Consider the following 14,502-nt stretch of genomic DNA (forward strand, 5'->3'; position numbering starts at 1 on the left):
TCAACATAAAATCTTAATTTTTTTTAAGGCAAAATATAGAATTTATAATACATTTTCAGACATGAAAAAGGATTGCATGTGTGTAGGGTCGTACGAAGGAAACATTTTGATTTTTTATTCAGCGAAAAATAATGTTACGTTTAAGAAGGGACGATTTGTGTTTAGAAATTTTAATCTAGAAAGGAAATAATAGCATTCCTAAACTATCCCACAAAACATAAGCATGATCTCAGATTTGAAACTTAGGTTTAGGAATACAAAATTTGAAAAAAGAGGAGAAACTTTATTGAACCCTCACTATAAGGGTATACACAGACGATAGTATTGGCGAAAAATTGGACCCACCTGCTGGTTACAGATCTCAGTATTTTGAAGGAGCAGGAAAGCAGGAGCGCCAGGTGCCGGCCTACATCATTATAGGTATTGCTTATTTTATACGGGATTTCAAACCAGAGCAGCAAGAATCCGGCTCGAAGGACCAAAAATGTCTATGATTACACTTATCACTAGCTAGCGGATTGTAAAGACTAGCACTCAAACCAAAAAAACAACAACTTTCCGAGGAGAACTCTATGCTCCTTTCAAACTTTCCCACTGTGGGGGAAGGACTTTGTTTGCCTACGACGGGATCTCGGACAGAGTATAAAACTCCGCACTTTATAGTGGTTGGATCAAGACTTATGCCTAATTGTCGTTTGTTTATATTAACGAGTTCGGCTCTCTGGTTCTCGCATTACTTGCTCAACGGTGTAGCGGTGAGACGTGAGACAAAGAGAATTTACGCCCGTTAGCATGTTTACTGCAGGGATTTCTAACATGTCAAAATCTTAATGCCAATTTCAAACAAATTTCTTTTACAACATACGTATCAATTGTATCCATTTGTATCATATAACTGTTATTTTTTTTCATTAGTACTGATATTTTTACTTTTTACGGATTGCATTCCAAGGCACGGCGAGCGACCGAGTCCCCCCAGTATGCTACTCTGGGCCCATGGGTGCAATTGGACGACTCATGATACTAAGTACCCCTACGCCATAAAGTTCATCTGGGGCCTCTGGTCATAATTCCCATCCGGACCTGCAACGAAGGCTATACCCGAGATGGGAGACGAAGTCCGCGCTTAAGCGCTCATCGGCAACTCTAGTTCGAGTCAAACTCCAGGATATATACAGTCTTATCTTTGTATGCTGCTGCTGGATCCTGCTCTGTACCACCTTCTCTAACACCTTGCCAGCAGTATCCAGGAGACATATCGGGCGATATGCTGATGGGTCACCTGGTGGCTTGCCCGGTTTTGGCAGGAGCACCAATCGCTGCCGCTTCCACACATCTGGGAAGACCCTATCTTCCACGTACTGTTGCTGTGAAGACCGGAACATTTCGGGATGTTCCATGAGCGCGGCCTTCACTGCAACATTAGGAATGCCATCCGGACCCGGAGCTTTGTTCAGCTGAAGGGATTTAGCGATGTCGCGTAGTTCCTCCAGCGAAATCCTCTCCTCTTCGCTCGTATCCCAGTCGTGTGGGACCCTCGGCCATGTCACTTCCTCGTGCTGTGGGAACAGCTCGTTGACGATCTCACGCAGTTTTATCGGACACGACTTCTGTGGCGCACCTCCGCTCCGCGTTTTTGCCATGACAATCCTGTAAGCGTCGCCCCAGGGATTGTCATTGGCGTATTCGCAGAGTTGCCTGAATCGTGCCTTTTTACTCGCCTTAATTGCCCTGCAGAGGGCTGACCTCGCAACAGGCTTCTTCGATTCTCTTGATTTTTGCTCATTTTTTCTCATCTGCTTGTCAAACGCCTGGGAGGAATATGCTTCTCACACTCAAAGCGATCAAGCAGCCCACGTTTTGTTGCAGAGCATTTAAAAAACGCAGTCACCTAATTTCATTCTCGCACGGAGAAATGTTTATCAGCTTCTCAATTGCTGGCTGAGAAATCAACGACCGAACAGAGTTGTGATGCTTCGGTTGTGGTTTATTTCAGCATTAGCTGAATTTTACTTTCGGCCTGTCAAATTCTTTAATTTATGATTGTCAGAGTTCTCAATGTCGGAATCAAAAATAATTTTTTTTTCAAACTCCAAGGCCCCCGAAATGTCTGGAATTTCCAAAATTTTCAAACTTTTTTACCTCTACAGGCCAGAATTATTGAACGTCTCCAGCATTAAAGCAGGTTGACAATTGCTGGGGCCAATGTTCCATAATTCCAGGTAGAAAGAGGACGGTTGAATCACATTTTAAAGCTGTCCACGTGATTTGGTGAAACGGCCAAATTTCATATGCGATTTGCATTTCATTTTCTCTTTGGAGCGATGAGAATAGCGCAACTATGCCCTTGCCTTCACTGAGCAATTCATTTCACTGATCACACGTAGCGATGATGAGGTGCTTTCAGAGTCACACACCAACAGTGCTCTGACAGTAGAAGAGTGATCGAATGTTAGAGAAAATTTTTCGCACCACTCACTCAGCAGCAGATGATGAAGTGCTCATTAAAAATAGACTCACAATCATTCGGAGCGAAAAAGTTCACTGTCTATTTTGGTGAAGATGAGCAAAATTAAGCCTGCCTCGCAATTGCGTAGGGTACTCTTCGCTCCGCTCTCGTTGACAGGGATCTCGCTCTCTGCATATGTCGCCTAGCCGTAGGCAGCTAGTACGCAGGTCCGCGATTTCCGCCGTCCACCAGTAGACGGGTTGTCGAGTGTCCTTCCGCTTGGCCCTCCTTGTCATCGCAGCGTCACATGCGCGTGCCAGTACCCTCGCCAGGTTTTACGCGGACAGGTTTTCCAAGGTCCGCTCCCAGTTTAACACTTCGACAAAGACGTTCCGGTCGAATTGTGTTGTCTTCCAGAGACGTGCTCCTGTTGTCGTACCTCTTCTACCTGCCCGCGTACTTGTGTCCACACGATAACGAATCGCAAAGTGATCGCTATCGGTGAACACGTCGCTTACCCTCCAGTCACTCGTCCAGCCCGGACTGCTGAAGGTGACTTCCTTGATGGACTCGCTCCCATTCCTGTGGTAGGTCCTTGTATTGCCTACATTCCCCAGGTCTACGTCAAGCCTTGTCAGGGCTTCCAGTAGAAGTTGTCCCCTAGGGTTTGTAAGGCGACTACCCCATTCTACGGCCCATGCGTTGAGGTCCCCGCCTATGACAACGGGGCTCCTTCCCATGAGACCTTCAACGATTCTGTCCATCATGCCACCGAACCTTTCCGGAGACCACCTCGGAGGGTCCTGTAACCCATATCGCGGCCAGTTTGGCTTTATCGGTTACTCAATTGCTGCCATCCGAGGTCCTGCGATACGGGTCTGCTACTAACGCCAGGTCCAACTTTCCCTCAAATGCCAACTGCCGCAACAGCTGGTGTGCTGAGTGGCAGTGGTTGAGGTTGAGCTGGACCGCCTCTATCCCCGCGAAGGTGCAGCCGACGCCTTTTGAAAGGCGGGGCATCTAAGGTTGCCAGCCCTGTGTCCTCCACCGCAGTGGAGACACTTTGCGTCTTTGGTTCAGCTAGCCGCCTGATGGCTGGCTTCACCACTCCTGTCAGTGCCCTTGCACGCGAAAGATTTGTGCCCAAATTCCAGCGATCCACGTCGGAGCTCGAGGATCATCTCGCCGGAACGTGTTCGGCGGATTCTCCTCACATCCCCTCCTAGGCCCACCAGCCTATCGCTTGACCTCATTTGTCGGAGGACATCAGCGTAGGTCCCTTCCGGTGCCTTTACGACCAAAGCCTCTCCCTTGTCCCTGACCCGATTGGGCTTGGGCTTGGGTTTGGGTTTGGCCTTCGTGCTCTTTTTCCTTTTGCGCTCAACCGTCTGCCACCCGGTTGGCGCCTCAGGACCTTGGCCTTTCCCGCCCGGATCCTGCCGGACCGTAGGATCCCGAGCCCGCTTTTTAAGGGTTCCTGGCCTCGTTTCGCCTGGCGACCCTCTCTTCCGCTTGCCGTTTCCGGCAACCTCATCGCCGCTATCCGTCTGCACGCAGACGCTGACCTTCCTCGGGCGGGTTGTATCTGCCCGAAGAGGAGTTGCAGCCTTGGTCCGGCACTCAGGAGCAGTGAGCAGGCTCACTACTGCCCTGTTTGTTTACGAGCTTCTCACGCACTTCTTTGTGGATGTTGGATTTCTTCCGAACGCAATCCATAAGGTCTCAGGGTCCTGAAGCTCCTGCCTGCTGGACCTGAGCGAAAGGATCTCCGCTCTCACCACTTTTGACAGGCGTCCTCACCGGCTCGGCGGGTTGCCTAACCGGCGAGCGCCTTAGCCCACTCCTGCCGAACGGATTAGGACAGGCGTCCCTCTCCGCATCGCTCCCTTCCATCCGCGTTTTGTTATTTGTTTTGTTGTTGATCATGTTTTGTCCCACGAGTAGCGAGGTAAGTATACGGTCCACTGCGCCAGTGACCTGCTTAGCGCAGCAAGGACTGGGATACTGTGGGTTGTGTCCCGGTGCCCCACAGGCAACCGTAAGAGACTGGCGTGACTTAACGACCCGCCAGCCTTCCAGGCACGGTTCAGCGTTACACCTTCACCAATGGAGTCGGTTTTCAATAGTTTTCCATGCTCATAGTCTGCTATCATTGCAAGGGTCTTCATAAGGGGGGGGGGGGGGGGGGGGGGGGAAAGAAAGATCTTTGAAGTTTCTTTGAGGTTGAGTTTCTTTGAAAATTGTTGCCTTTTGACATCAAGTTTGCACTTTTGAGAATATTGCAAGCATATTATTCATCGTAAGTTGTCACAACGTGTTTGATAAACTTGTTGAAAGCCTTGTAACATTGCTTCACATTTTCAATATACTATGATTATCGAGCTGACTAGAAATCTTACACTATGCTCAATTCAGACCGGCAAGGGAGTAGTGAAAATTTTAAACAGGCTGTATTAGGCTGAGTCGATTTGGGGTCATTTTTGAATTTCTCAAACCCTGGGGTTTAAAAAGCTTCGTTTTGGTTCAAAACTCATCCATGATTTTTGCAAAAAATTTTAGTTATGTTTATATGAGTAAATTTGAACTTTTAGGTTTGTATGGGAAAATTGAATATTTTTTACTGAAAAATCAACATCATTTTTGTTTCTTCTGTGCAGCCGAGCTTGCCAATGGATTTTGTGCCAATTTATACATTCTTTAACAGAAGTTTTCCGCTGAACAACTTTGCCGAAGACCGTAACTTCGTATCTTATTAGACAAAAAAAAATTATTAGCTGTTTAACAGGTGTATGACAATAAATTCAATTGACATCACTGCTTGTGCCCTGCGAAGTATTGCATGAAAAGTAGTCATGCAATAGCTCGCTAGGCACTCAGCAGTGGTGTCAATTGAATTTATTGTTTATCAATGCCAAGAGACATAACATAATGAAAGGATGAAACATAATGAAAGGACATTAATCAGAAAAATGACAAAAATTACTTCTATGGTATAAACGACTAAAATAATAAAAACAACAAAAAATACATAAATTACTTAAATTATTTACAAAAAAATAGTTCTAGATCGATTGATTTTTTTTTTTCGTAAAAAGTGCGTTGAATAGGGGAGAGTCTCTTCAATAATGGGGCAATTTTTTTGGAAATGCCGAATCTTTTTATTGGTCCCTAAAAAAGACTCAGTAATATCAGTCAATTTAGTCATATCATTCATTCTTCACATTTTTTTTTTTATTTATTATTTTTATCATATTGCGATTTTATTCTTGCGCTAGAAAAATTTGGTCAATCTCAAATTTCGCTCCACGATTTCGTACTTTTTCTCTCACCATCATATTCGCACACCCCTTGAATAAGAGAACTAACTAATCACAGCAATCATGTAATTAACAAAAAAAATAAACAAAAATTCATGGAACTTCACTTCGAGCGAGATTTCAAGGTAATTGAAGTATTCAATTGTGATATTTTTTTTTATAAAATCTTGTTTCCTAGGTCAAACAAGGACTTTGAATTTACCACGAAGAAGTTGTAAGTAAAAATGAATGTGTGCCAAAAACATAGTTTATTATTTAATTTTCATACTTCGGAAGCATCAAATAGGGGAGGAGCGGGCTATATGCGCCTATTAAGCAGAAAACTGATTTTATCAAATATCACATCGAATATGTGTACAAAAACTATATACACGTGGGCAGGCATCTGTTTTCTATACATTGGAGTGATTTATATGTAATAATTTACTTCTGTTTCCAAGAAAACGATTTTATTATAAGTGTTGTCTAAAATGCCGAACCTCAAACCGTGCGGGCTAAATGCGCCTATTTATTTTTTGAACAAAATTTCTTTTTTTGGGCAATATTTCCGTATAATTTCATTGAAACTGCTAGAAAGAAATAATTTCCGTACGACAAAGCTGATGTTTTGTAAAAATCTATGTATGTTATAATTTTATGGAATAAAACAAAAGTTAGGGTTGCCATACTATGGAGGCAGTTCATCTGTTCGGGCACGGCCGATGGGGGGGTTCGGATTTCGGGGAATTTCTTTCCGTCTCCAGTCGACGGCATCCACCAACACAGGAACTCCAGGTGAGTCGCACAATTGATGGCACAGCAGCTGATCGCCCCTTCGGGGGGAAGATTTCGTTTGCACTTGGGGGTGTACGTTGATGTGTTGAAAACACTTCGCAATTCGATTGCGGTTCTACTACTATCACTTGATTTCGGATGCACTTATTGAAAGTCGCTTTATTGGACTAATTACTAATTTATTAGCGAAGTGAAAAATCCGTGTGTAGTATTCAACGTTACAATCTATTCTATTCTAAAAATGGCTTACTTTCTATTCTATGAGCGGTTTCATACTCTCTCGAAGAAAGCTTTTATGTTAAGAGAGAGTTATGCTTATCCTAGGGTACATATACAAATAGTGGTGTTTTCGAGCAAATTAATTACAGTGTCAAGTGAACATAAATTAGACACATATTAAAAACTAAGAGTATGGATGGTATTTCCTGACCGGTACAGTACCGATCATTCCGGCCACCTTGAAACTGCTGTTTCAACGCATTTCGGACCACTTGATTACGGCCTCCTCAGTCGGTTGGACCATGCGACACCGTTGGATCAGGGGACATAGTTGGACCAAGGTACCCGGCTGAACCAGGAGACACGGTTGGACCAAGAAACGCAGCTGACACGTCGCACATCGAGGACTCTGCTTCGGCACTGGTGCAGAATCTGTGAACATAAAAAAAAGACCCGGTAGACCGAACGGCGTAGGGTAAGGTTATAGGAACGCTAATCACCTGTTAGCGCCCCATTAGCGCGTTGAGCAACGTTCGGCGTGCTCTACCGATCTTTGTAGATTCTGCTACCATGTGGATGTATGTGGGCGATCTCGATCGGCTATAATGCTGGTGAACGAAGGAATTGCGACGATGTACGACAGTGGACGGTCTGGAATCGATAAAAGACCCGGTAGATCGAACGATTTGGATTAAGGTAATAGGAACGCTAATCACCTGTTAGCGCTCCTTTAGCGCGTTGAGCAACGTTCGGCGTGCTCTACCGGTCTTTGAAGATTCTGCGTTGCGGCTTGGTACATGGTGACGGAATATTAATGGAGTAATGATTGAGATAGGATCTGAAATCAACGAAAACCAGGTAGATCGAACGAGAAAAAGTGAAATATTGGAACGCTAATCACCTATTAGCGCTCACAATGCGCGTTGAGCTACATTCGGTGTGCTCTACCGGTCTTTGAAGATCAATCTTGTTGAAAAAATGGCAGGCTTAACAGGGCATCTAGGGATCTGTAAACAGCAAAGATCCGGTAGATCGAACGGTAAAGTAGATATATTGGAACGCTAATCACCTTTTAGCGCTTGGAATGCGCATCGAGACACATTCGGCGTGCTCTGCCGGTCTTTGGAGATTGATCTCGTTGAAACGAACAATGGCTAGGCTCTACAGGACACATACGGATCTGGAAGCAGCAAAGACCCGGTAGATCGAACGGTTTAAAGAATAAATTTGGAACGCTAATCACCTGATAGCGCTCCATTAGCGCGTTGAGCACGTTCGGCGTGCTCTACCGGTCTTTGTAGTTTCTGCTAATCTTCGGTGGTTGTCGGGTCAACGTCTTGGATGCTGGCGGTGGGTAAGATGGCTATCCGGTTCACCGCTCTGACGACGTCATCACGCTTGGCTGTCTTCAGTCCCACAACACGAACAACTCCATCTCGGCCGGGATGAAGTTTTGTGATGCGACCTAGTGGCCACAAGGCTGGTGGTAAGTTGTCTTCCTTGATTACCACGATTTTTCCAACCTCCACCGGAACCGCCGATTTGCTCCCCTTCCTAGCGCGAGTTTGTAGTTGGGCGAGATATTCGGGATACCAACGAGCCCAGATACCCTGCATCCGTTTTGTGGTGAGCTTCCAATGGTCGAGATGGTTGTCGGGCTTTGCAGTAACATCCACATCGTCAACGGCTTGCAAGTTGGTGCCCACAAGGAAGTGTCCTGGAGTTAACACCTCGAGATCATCGGTTTCCGTCGGGATCGGGGTGATTGGACGTGAATTAAGGCACATCTCCACTTCAGCGAGCAGTGTGGTCATGTCCTCGTAGCTCATGTTCGTGTGTCCTATCTCACGTAGAATATGGTGTTTGGCAGACTTCACTGCAGCTTCCCATAATCCACCGAAATGCGGAGCTCGCGGGGGAATGAATTTCCACTGGATTCTTTCCGTTGCACACCAGTTGAATATCTGCTCCCTGTCTTCGCTGTTTTTCTTCAGCATGTCGTACAATCGGTGAAGAGCGTTCGATGCACCTTTGAAAGCTGTTCCGTTGTCCGAATGAATTTCCCTCGGGCGACTGCGACGGGCAACGAAGCGACGAAGTGCTGATAGAAAGGCGGGCGTTGACAGATCCGACACCAACTCAATGTGAACGGCCTTCGTAACGAAACATACGAAAATGGCACCATATGCCTTTGTTGGACCATGACGACGAATCGGTGACTTGATAAAAATGGGCCCGAAATAGTCGACTCCACACACAGCGAATGGACGATCTTGGATCACACGGGATTTTGGTAGATCTGCGGAGCTTTGCTCAACGAGGGTCGGCTTCTGCCGAAAGCATTTCATACAGCCATGGTACGTTTGGCGAGCTAAATTTCTTCCTCCATGAATCCAGTATCTTTGGCGAATAGTGGCAATCATCAGCTGCGGTCCAGCATGCAAAAGCGTTCGATGGTAATGCTCCGTAATAAGCCTTGCCAGTGGATGCTTAGCCGAGAGAACTGCTGGATGTTTGACACTCTGCGCAAAGTCTGCATTCCTTAGGCGACCACCAACGCGAATAATACCATCATCACAGAGGAAAGGACGTAGGTATCGTAACTGCGACGACAGCGGATTTCTTGTACGTTTGGGGTTTTGGAACTCGGAGAGCTCTTCCGCGTATAGCTGTGACTGGGCTAATCGGAGCAGCGCACGATCTGCCTCGGCTAAATCTTCAGCTGAAAGGTAGACGATCGCTAACTCATTGGGTGTAGGGAACGGCGTAACTAGTTGATTTTTCCTCCTTATAGCTGCAGCTTGGAGTGCCTTGATGTATTTGATACAAGCGGCTGTTACCCGGTTGAGTCGCTTGAACGTTGAATACCGAGTGAACAGCTGGTCTGCAAAATCCTCTTTTTCGGAAACGGTGGCAGCTAAACTGACAGAAGGACTTTCTTCAGCGACCTCTGGTGAATCATTCTCCGGCAAAACACATCGTGGCCAATATTCCGATGACGACGACAGCCAATCTGGACCGTTCCACCATCGAGCTTGGTTGAGAAGATCGGAGGGCTGTAGTCCACGAGAAAGTTCGTCGGCTGGATTCTGCACTCCCGGGACGTGTCTCCAATTGAAACCTTCAGTGCCAGTCTGGATAGCAGTAACGCGATTGGCAACAAAGGTTCTCCATCGATGCGGTGGCGACCTCAACCATTGGAGGACTGTGGTTGAGTCAGACCAGAAATAAACGTGTTCTGATGACCCAATCGCGCCTTGTACCTTCCGGAACAACTTTGTGGATAGAACAGCTGCGCATAGCTCCAAACGTGCAATCGAATGTTTCTTGGCCAAAGGAGCAACCTTGGATTTGGAGGTCAACAACCGCACTCTGATTTCGCCAGCAAACTCGGAACGAACGAAGCAACAAGATCCATATGCAGCTTCAGATGCGTCACAGAAGAAATGGAGCTGGATCGAACAATCTGCATATCCGTTGACAAACCGAGGAATTCGAATATCGGCTAAAATGTAGAGCGTTGCATGGAACTGCTTCCACTCCTCCTGCAGCTTCGAAGGCAGAGGCCGATCCCAATCGTACGGTTCGTCCTTTTCTGATCTAAGTCGCCACAACTGTTGCATGAACAGCTTGGCCAGTGTTATAGCTGGCCCGACGAGGCCCAGCGGATCGAAAATCCTCGCTATGTAGGAGATTACTTTCCTCTTGGTCAGCACCGACGCAGGAAGTGGAAGGTTGATGTTGAACCGCAGCATATCAGTTCGAGTATCCCAAACTAGGCCGAGAGTCGATACCGATTGATCTTCGTTCAAGTCATGCAGTGGATCGATGGCAAGGTCTGCAGATGGAACGTCTACAAGAGCCGATCGGTTGTTAGAAGCCCACTTTCTCAGCTGAAATCCGGCAGACTGACACATCGCGGACATCTGGCGGCGTTTTTGTATAGCGGACTCTAGATCGTTGGCACCGGATAGTAAATCATCCATGTAGTAGTCATCGATGGCTTCGGCTGCGACTGGGAACCTATCTCCTTCATCAATGGCTAGCTGCTTCAAAACACGAGTTGCCAGGTACGGAGCTGAAGCGGTTCCGTAAGTAACGGTGCGGAGTTCGTAAGTATCCAACGGTTCAGAAGGGTTCTCCCTCCAAAGGATTCGATGAAAGGGCTGATCATCGGGATGTAAATTAACTTGACGGTACATTTTTTCAATGTCCGCCACAAGAGCGATGGCCTTTGTACGGAATCGAAGGGTGATGGACAGCAGATCCTGTTGGACGACCGGACCGACGAGCAGCATATCGTTCAGCGAATACCCGGATGTGGTCTTGCAAGAAGCGTCGAATACCACGCGTACCTTGGTGGTTGTGCTGGCTTCCTTGAAGACCGGGTGATGTGGCAGATAGCAGTGTGGTTTGTTATCGACGACAGGATCTATCTTAAACATGTGTTCAAGTTGTGCGTATTCTTCGATGAATTTGTGGTAGGCCATTTTGGTGGAGTCATCTCGCTGTAGGCGGCGTTCTAAGCTGTAGAACCGGCGAATTGCGATCATGCGAGAGTCTCCAAGGGTGATCTGGGAATCATCAGTCCGGGGCAGCCGTACGACGTACCTTCCATCGTGATTTCGAGTGGTGGTGCTGGCAAAAATCTCTTCGCACTTCCGTTCTTCTGCTGAGAGGTTTTGGCCTTCATCGACGGTGTCCAGCTCCCAGAAACGTTCCAGAGTACAGTCCAAGTTCTGGTCAACGGCGGAGATGTAGCACGCTCGTGGTGCGGTGGTGGAGCCGGTCGTTACCTTGCCGGAAACTGTCCAGCCAAAGTGTGTGTCCACCAAGAACGGGAATCCGTTGCCAAGAGATTGGCGAACGCCGGTGTGGAGCTCGTGATAGCACTCTCCACCGATGATTATATCGATCGTAGCTGGAACATTGAAATGGACATCCGCCAAAGGCACTTCAGGAATGTTCCACGTAGATGTGTCGATAGGTATTGTGGGCAGATTTGATGTCGGCTTCCTCATAACTAGAAAATCGAGTGTGGTGGAGAAGTCACTGTTCCTGGAAACTATCTTGGCCGTTAGCTGGTGCTTGATGCGCTTGACGGACTCTCCTATTCCCGCAACTGAGATGTCCACGGGGCTTTGTCTAGTGGCGAGCTCGTTCGCCAGCTTCTTCGTAATAAAGTTAGACATCGCTGCAGAATCCAGAAGAGCGCGTGCTGGAATTTGCCTTCCATACCGATCGACCACTAGAAGCGCAACTGTTTCCAGTAGAACCGTCGAGTTGGAATGCACAGATAAGTTGATTGCTGGCGGGCTGAGTGAACCACTGGTGCCTTGAATCGCCGACGTGGGTTGCGGGGCTGGTTGATCGTGCAACATAGTGTGGTGCTTAGCTTGGCAGTTTCTACAAACAAACTTCGACTTGCACGCTCGTGCCTGGTGATTTGAACGGAAGCAGTTTCGGCAAAGACTGTGCCTCGTAACTAGTTCTCGCCGCTGGGAGATCGACAGCTTCTTGAATGCTGGACACTGGTGCAAAGGGTGCGTTTTGGAACAACAGTGACACTGTTGTGTGCTGGATTGTGACTCGGATGTTGCTGCGTTGACGACGGATTTGATCGCTGACGGCTTCTTCGGTGTTTGTCCGGCCACCCTGGAAACAGTCAACACTGTTGAACGGTGCTGCAGATCACTGGCAACGGATTTCAGCATTCGAACATGTTGGATCAAAAAATCGATGAGCTCGTCGTACTTTACTTCGTCCTTTTGACGAGTATCTTGCTCCCAAGCGCGGATCGTTGCTGCATCCAATTTATTCGAAAGAATGAAAATAAGTGGAGTGTCCCAGTGCTCTACTGGCTCGCCCAATTTTCCCAATGCCTTGACATGTCGCTGAAAGTCATCAACCAGAGTGTTGAGGTCCTGTGCTGACTCACGCTTTATCGATGGGAGATTGTACAGGCCTCGAAACAATTCCTTCCTGAGAAACCGTTTATTATCGTACCGCTTCTTCAGTGCATCCCATGTCGACGAATAGTTGTCCGCTTGGATGTCCACAGACTCAAACGGCTTCTTAGCTTCTCCCTCCAGTGACTGTAGAAGATATTGCAGCTTGTTCACGATCGGAATATCTTCGTTGCAGTGGATCATTGAGATAAAGTTATCACGAAACGAGATCCAACGCGACTCATCTCCGCTGAACTTCGGCAGATCGATTTTCGGCAAACGATGGTGGAAACTAGCAGACATGTTGTGTGAAGACGATGCGTGCATGATCGTCGAACTCAACGGATGCTCCCTACTTTCCAGTTTGGACAGCAAAAAACCTTTCGCCCTGCAGAATCGATCCTCAAAATCCGCCCGAAACTCTAGATGACCTTCAAACCTCTCTTCGTGATCGCCCAGCTCAATATCATTCTGCACGTTCAGGAACAGCTCGTTGCACTTGTTTAGCGCCTCCAAACGCACCGCAACCTGGCAACAATCCCGTTCATAGGTGTACTCCGCAATGAACTTCTCCACCACATCTCGCTCGGCACACGCTCGTCGTCGCGTCAGAAGGTCCGCTGCTAATTTCTTCTCCGCCTTGCTAGCCATATTACCACCACTCGAATCACACTTGTTGACACCAAAAATACCGGACACACCACCAATGATTGACTTTCGGATATTTTCTCGCAAATAGAATTCCCAAATTTATTTTTATTTTGTAGATGTTGCTATCTTTTTGGACCGTACTGTAGTCAGCAACTCGTATGAACAGCACCCAGCAATGTTGTAACACAACTGTTACGATTTGAAACCAAAAGTGATTTGCAATTTCTCCAAAAAATGTAGTTTCCGAAGTGTCGCTATTATTTTGACCGACACTGTAAAGTGCAACAGGCTAAATGCACTTGCAATTCGTTCTACAGCACGCCTTTATTTATCCAATGCAATTTCTCCTCAAAAAGTTTTATTTAAAAAAAACTTGTTCCAAAACTTTTGTGCTCCAGTGTAAAACCTCAAAATTTTGTGAGACAGTGTAATTGCCGTTTGTTTTGGTTCTAATAAATATCAATCACCAACTTGATTCTAATTGCTGCTGTTGCAATTGCAATTATTGGACAAATTTATGTTGGCCAAGTGAATAATGGGCCTGAATATTATATTCACGGTGAGTATATCACAAAATGGCCTACCTTGATGTGATTGTACAAACCACAGCTGCTACTGCGCTTCCGAAGATGGCGAATGTTGGATTCCAATGCTGGTCCAGATGAGCTTCTGTCCTCGAATCCGGCTCGAAGGACCAAATGTTCGGGCACGGCCGATGGGGGGGTTCGGATTTCGGGGAATTTCTTTCCGTCTCCAGTCGACGGCATCCACCAACACAGGAACTCCAGGTGAGTCGCACAATTGATGGCACAGCAGCTGATCGCCCCTTCGGGGGGAAGATTTCGTTTGCACTTGGGGGTGTACGTTGATGTGTTGAAAACACTTCGCAATTCGATTGCGGTTCTACTACTATCACTTGATTTCGGATGCACTTATTGAAAGTCGCTTCATTGGACTAATTACTAATTTATTAGCGAAGTGAAAAATCCGTGTGTAGTATTCAACGTTACAATCTATTCTATTCTAAAAATGGCTTACTTTCTATTCTATGAGCGGTTTCATACTCTCTCGAAGAAAGCTTTTATGTTAAGAGAGAGTTATGCTTATCCTAGGGTACATATACAAATAGTGGTGTTTTCGAGCA

The 14,502-nt window shown here is 46.7% G+C and overlaps 1 protein-coding gene across 2 annotated transcripts; it reads right to left on the bottom strand.

Annotated features, from left to right (window-relative positions):
- Positions 1 to 6,464: 6,464 nt before the first annotated feature.
- Positions 6,465 to 14,278, bottom strand: LOC129746951 (uncharacterized). Of its 2 annotated transcripts, none has more exons than XM_055740912.1 (2): positions 7,661 to 14,278; positions 6,465 to 7,548 (listed from the first exon to the last, which is right to left on the bottom strand). In XM_055740912.1, the coding sequence occupies exon 1, from the start codon at positions 13,356 to 13,358 to the stop codon at positions 8,067 to 8,069; it is 5,292 nt and encodes a 1,763-aa protein (XP_055596887.1). In that variant the 5' UTR covers positions 13,359 to 14,278; the 3' UTR covers positions 6,465 to 7,548; positions 7,661 to 8,066. The 2 variants fall into 2 exon arrangements, with proteins under 2 accessions (XP_055596887.1, XP_055596886.1); XM_055740911.1 differs by having other exon boundaries at positions 6,465 to 7,597.
- Between the last annotated feature and the right edge of the window lie 224 nt (positions 14,279 to 14,502).

The sequence above is a fragment of the Uranotaenia lowii genome, chromosome 2 (assembly GCF_029784155.1).
Source record: "Uranotaenia lowii strain MFRU-FL chromosome 2, ASM2978415v1, whole genome shotgun sequence".
Taxonomy (NCBI): Eukaryota; Metazoa; Arthropoda; class Insecta; order Diptera; family Culicidae; genus Uranotaenia; species Uranotaenia lowii.

Bases quoted from the DNA above. Each gene is read 5' to 3' on its own strand.
- LOC129746951 (XM_055740912.1), bottom strand. From the start codon at position 13,358: ATGGCTAGCAAGGCGGAGAAGAAATTAGCAGCGGACCTTCTGACGCGA.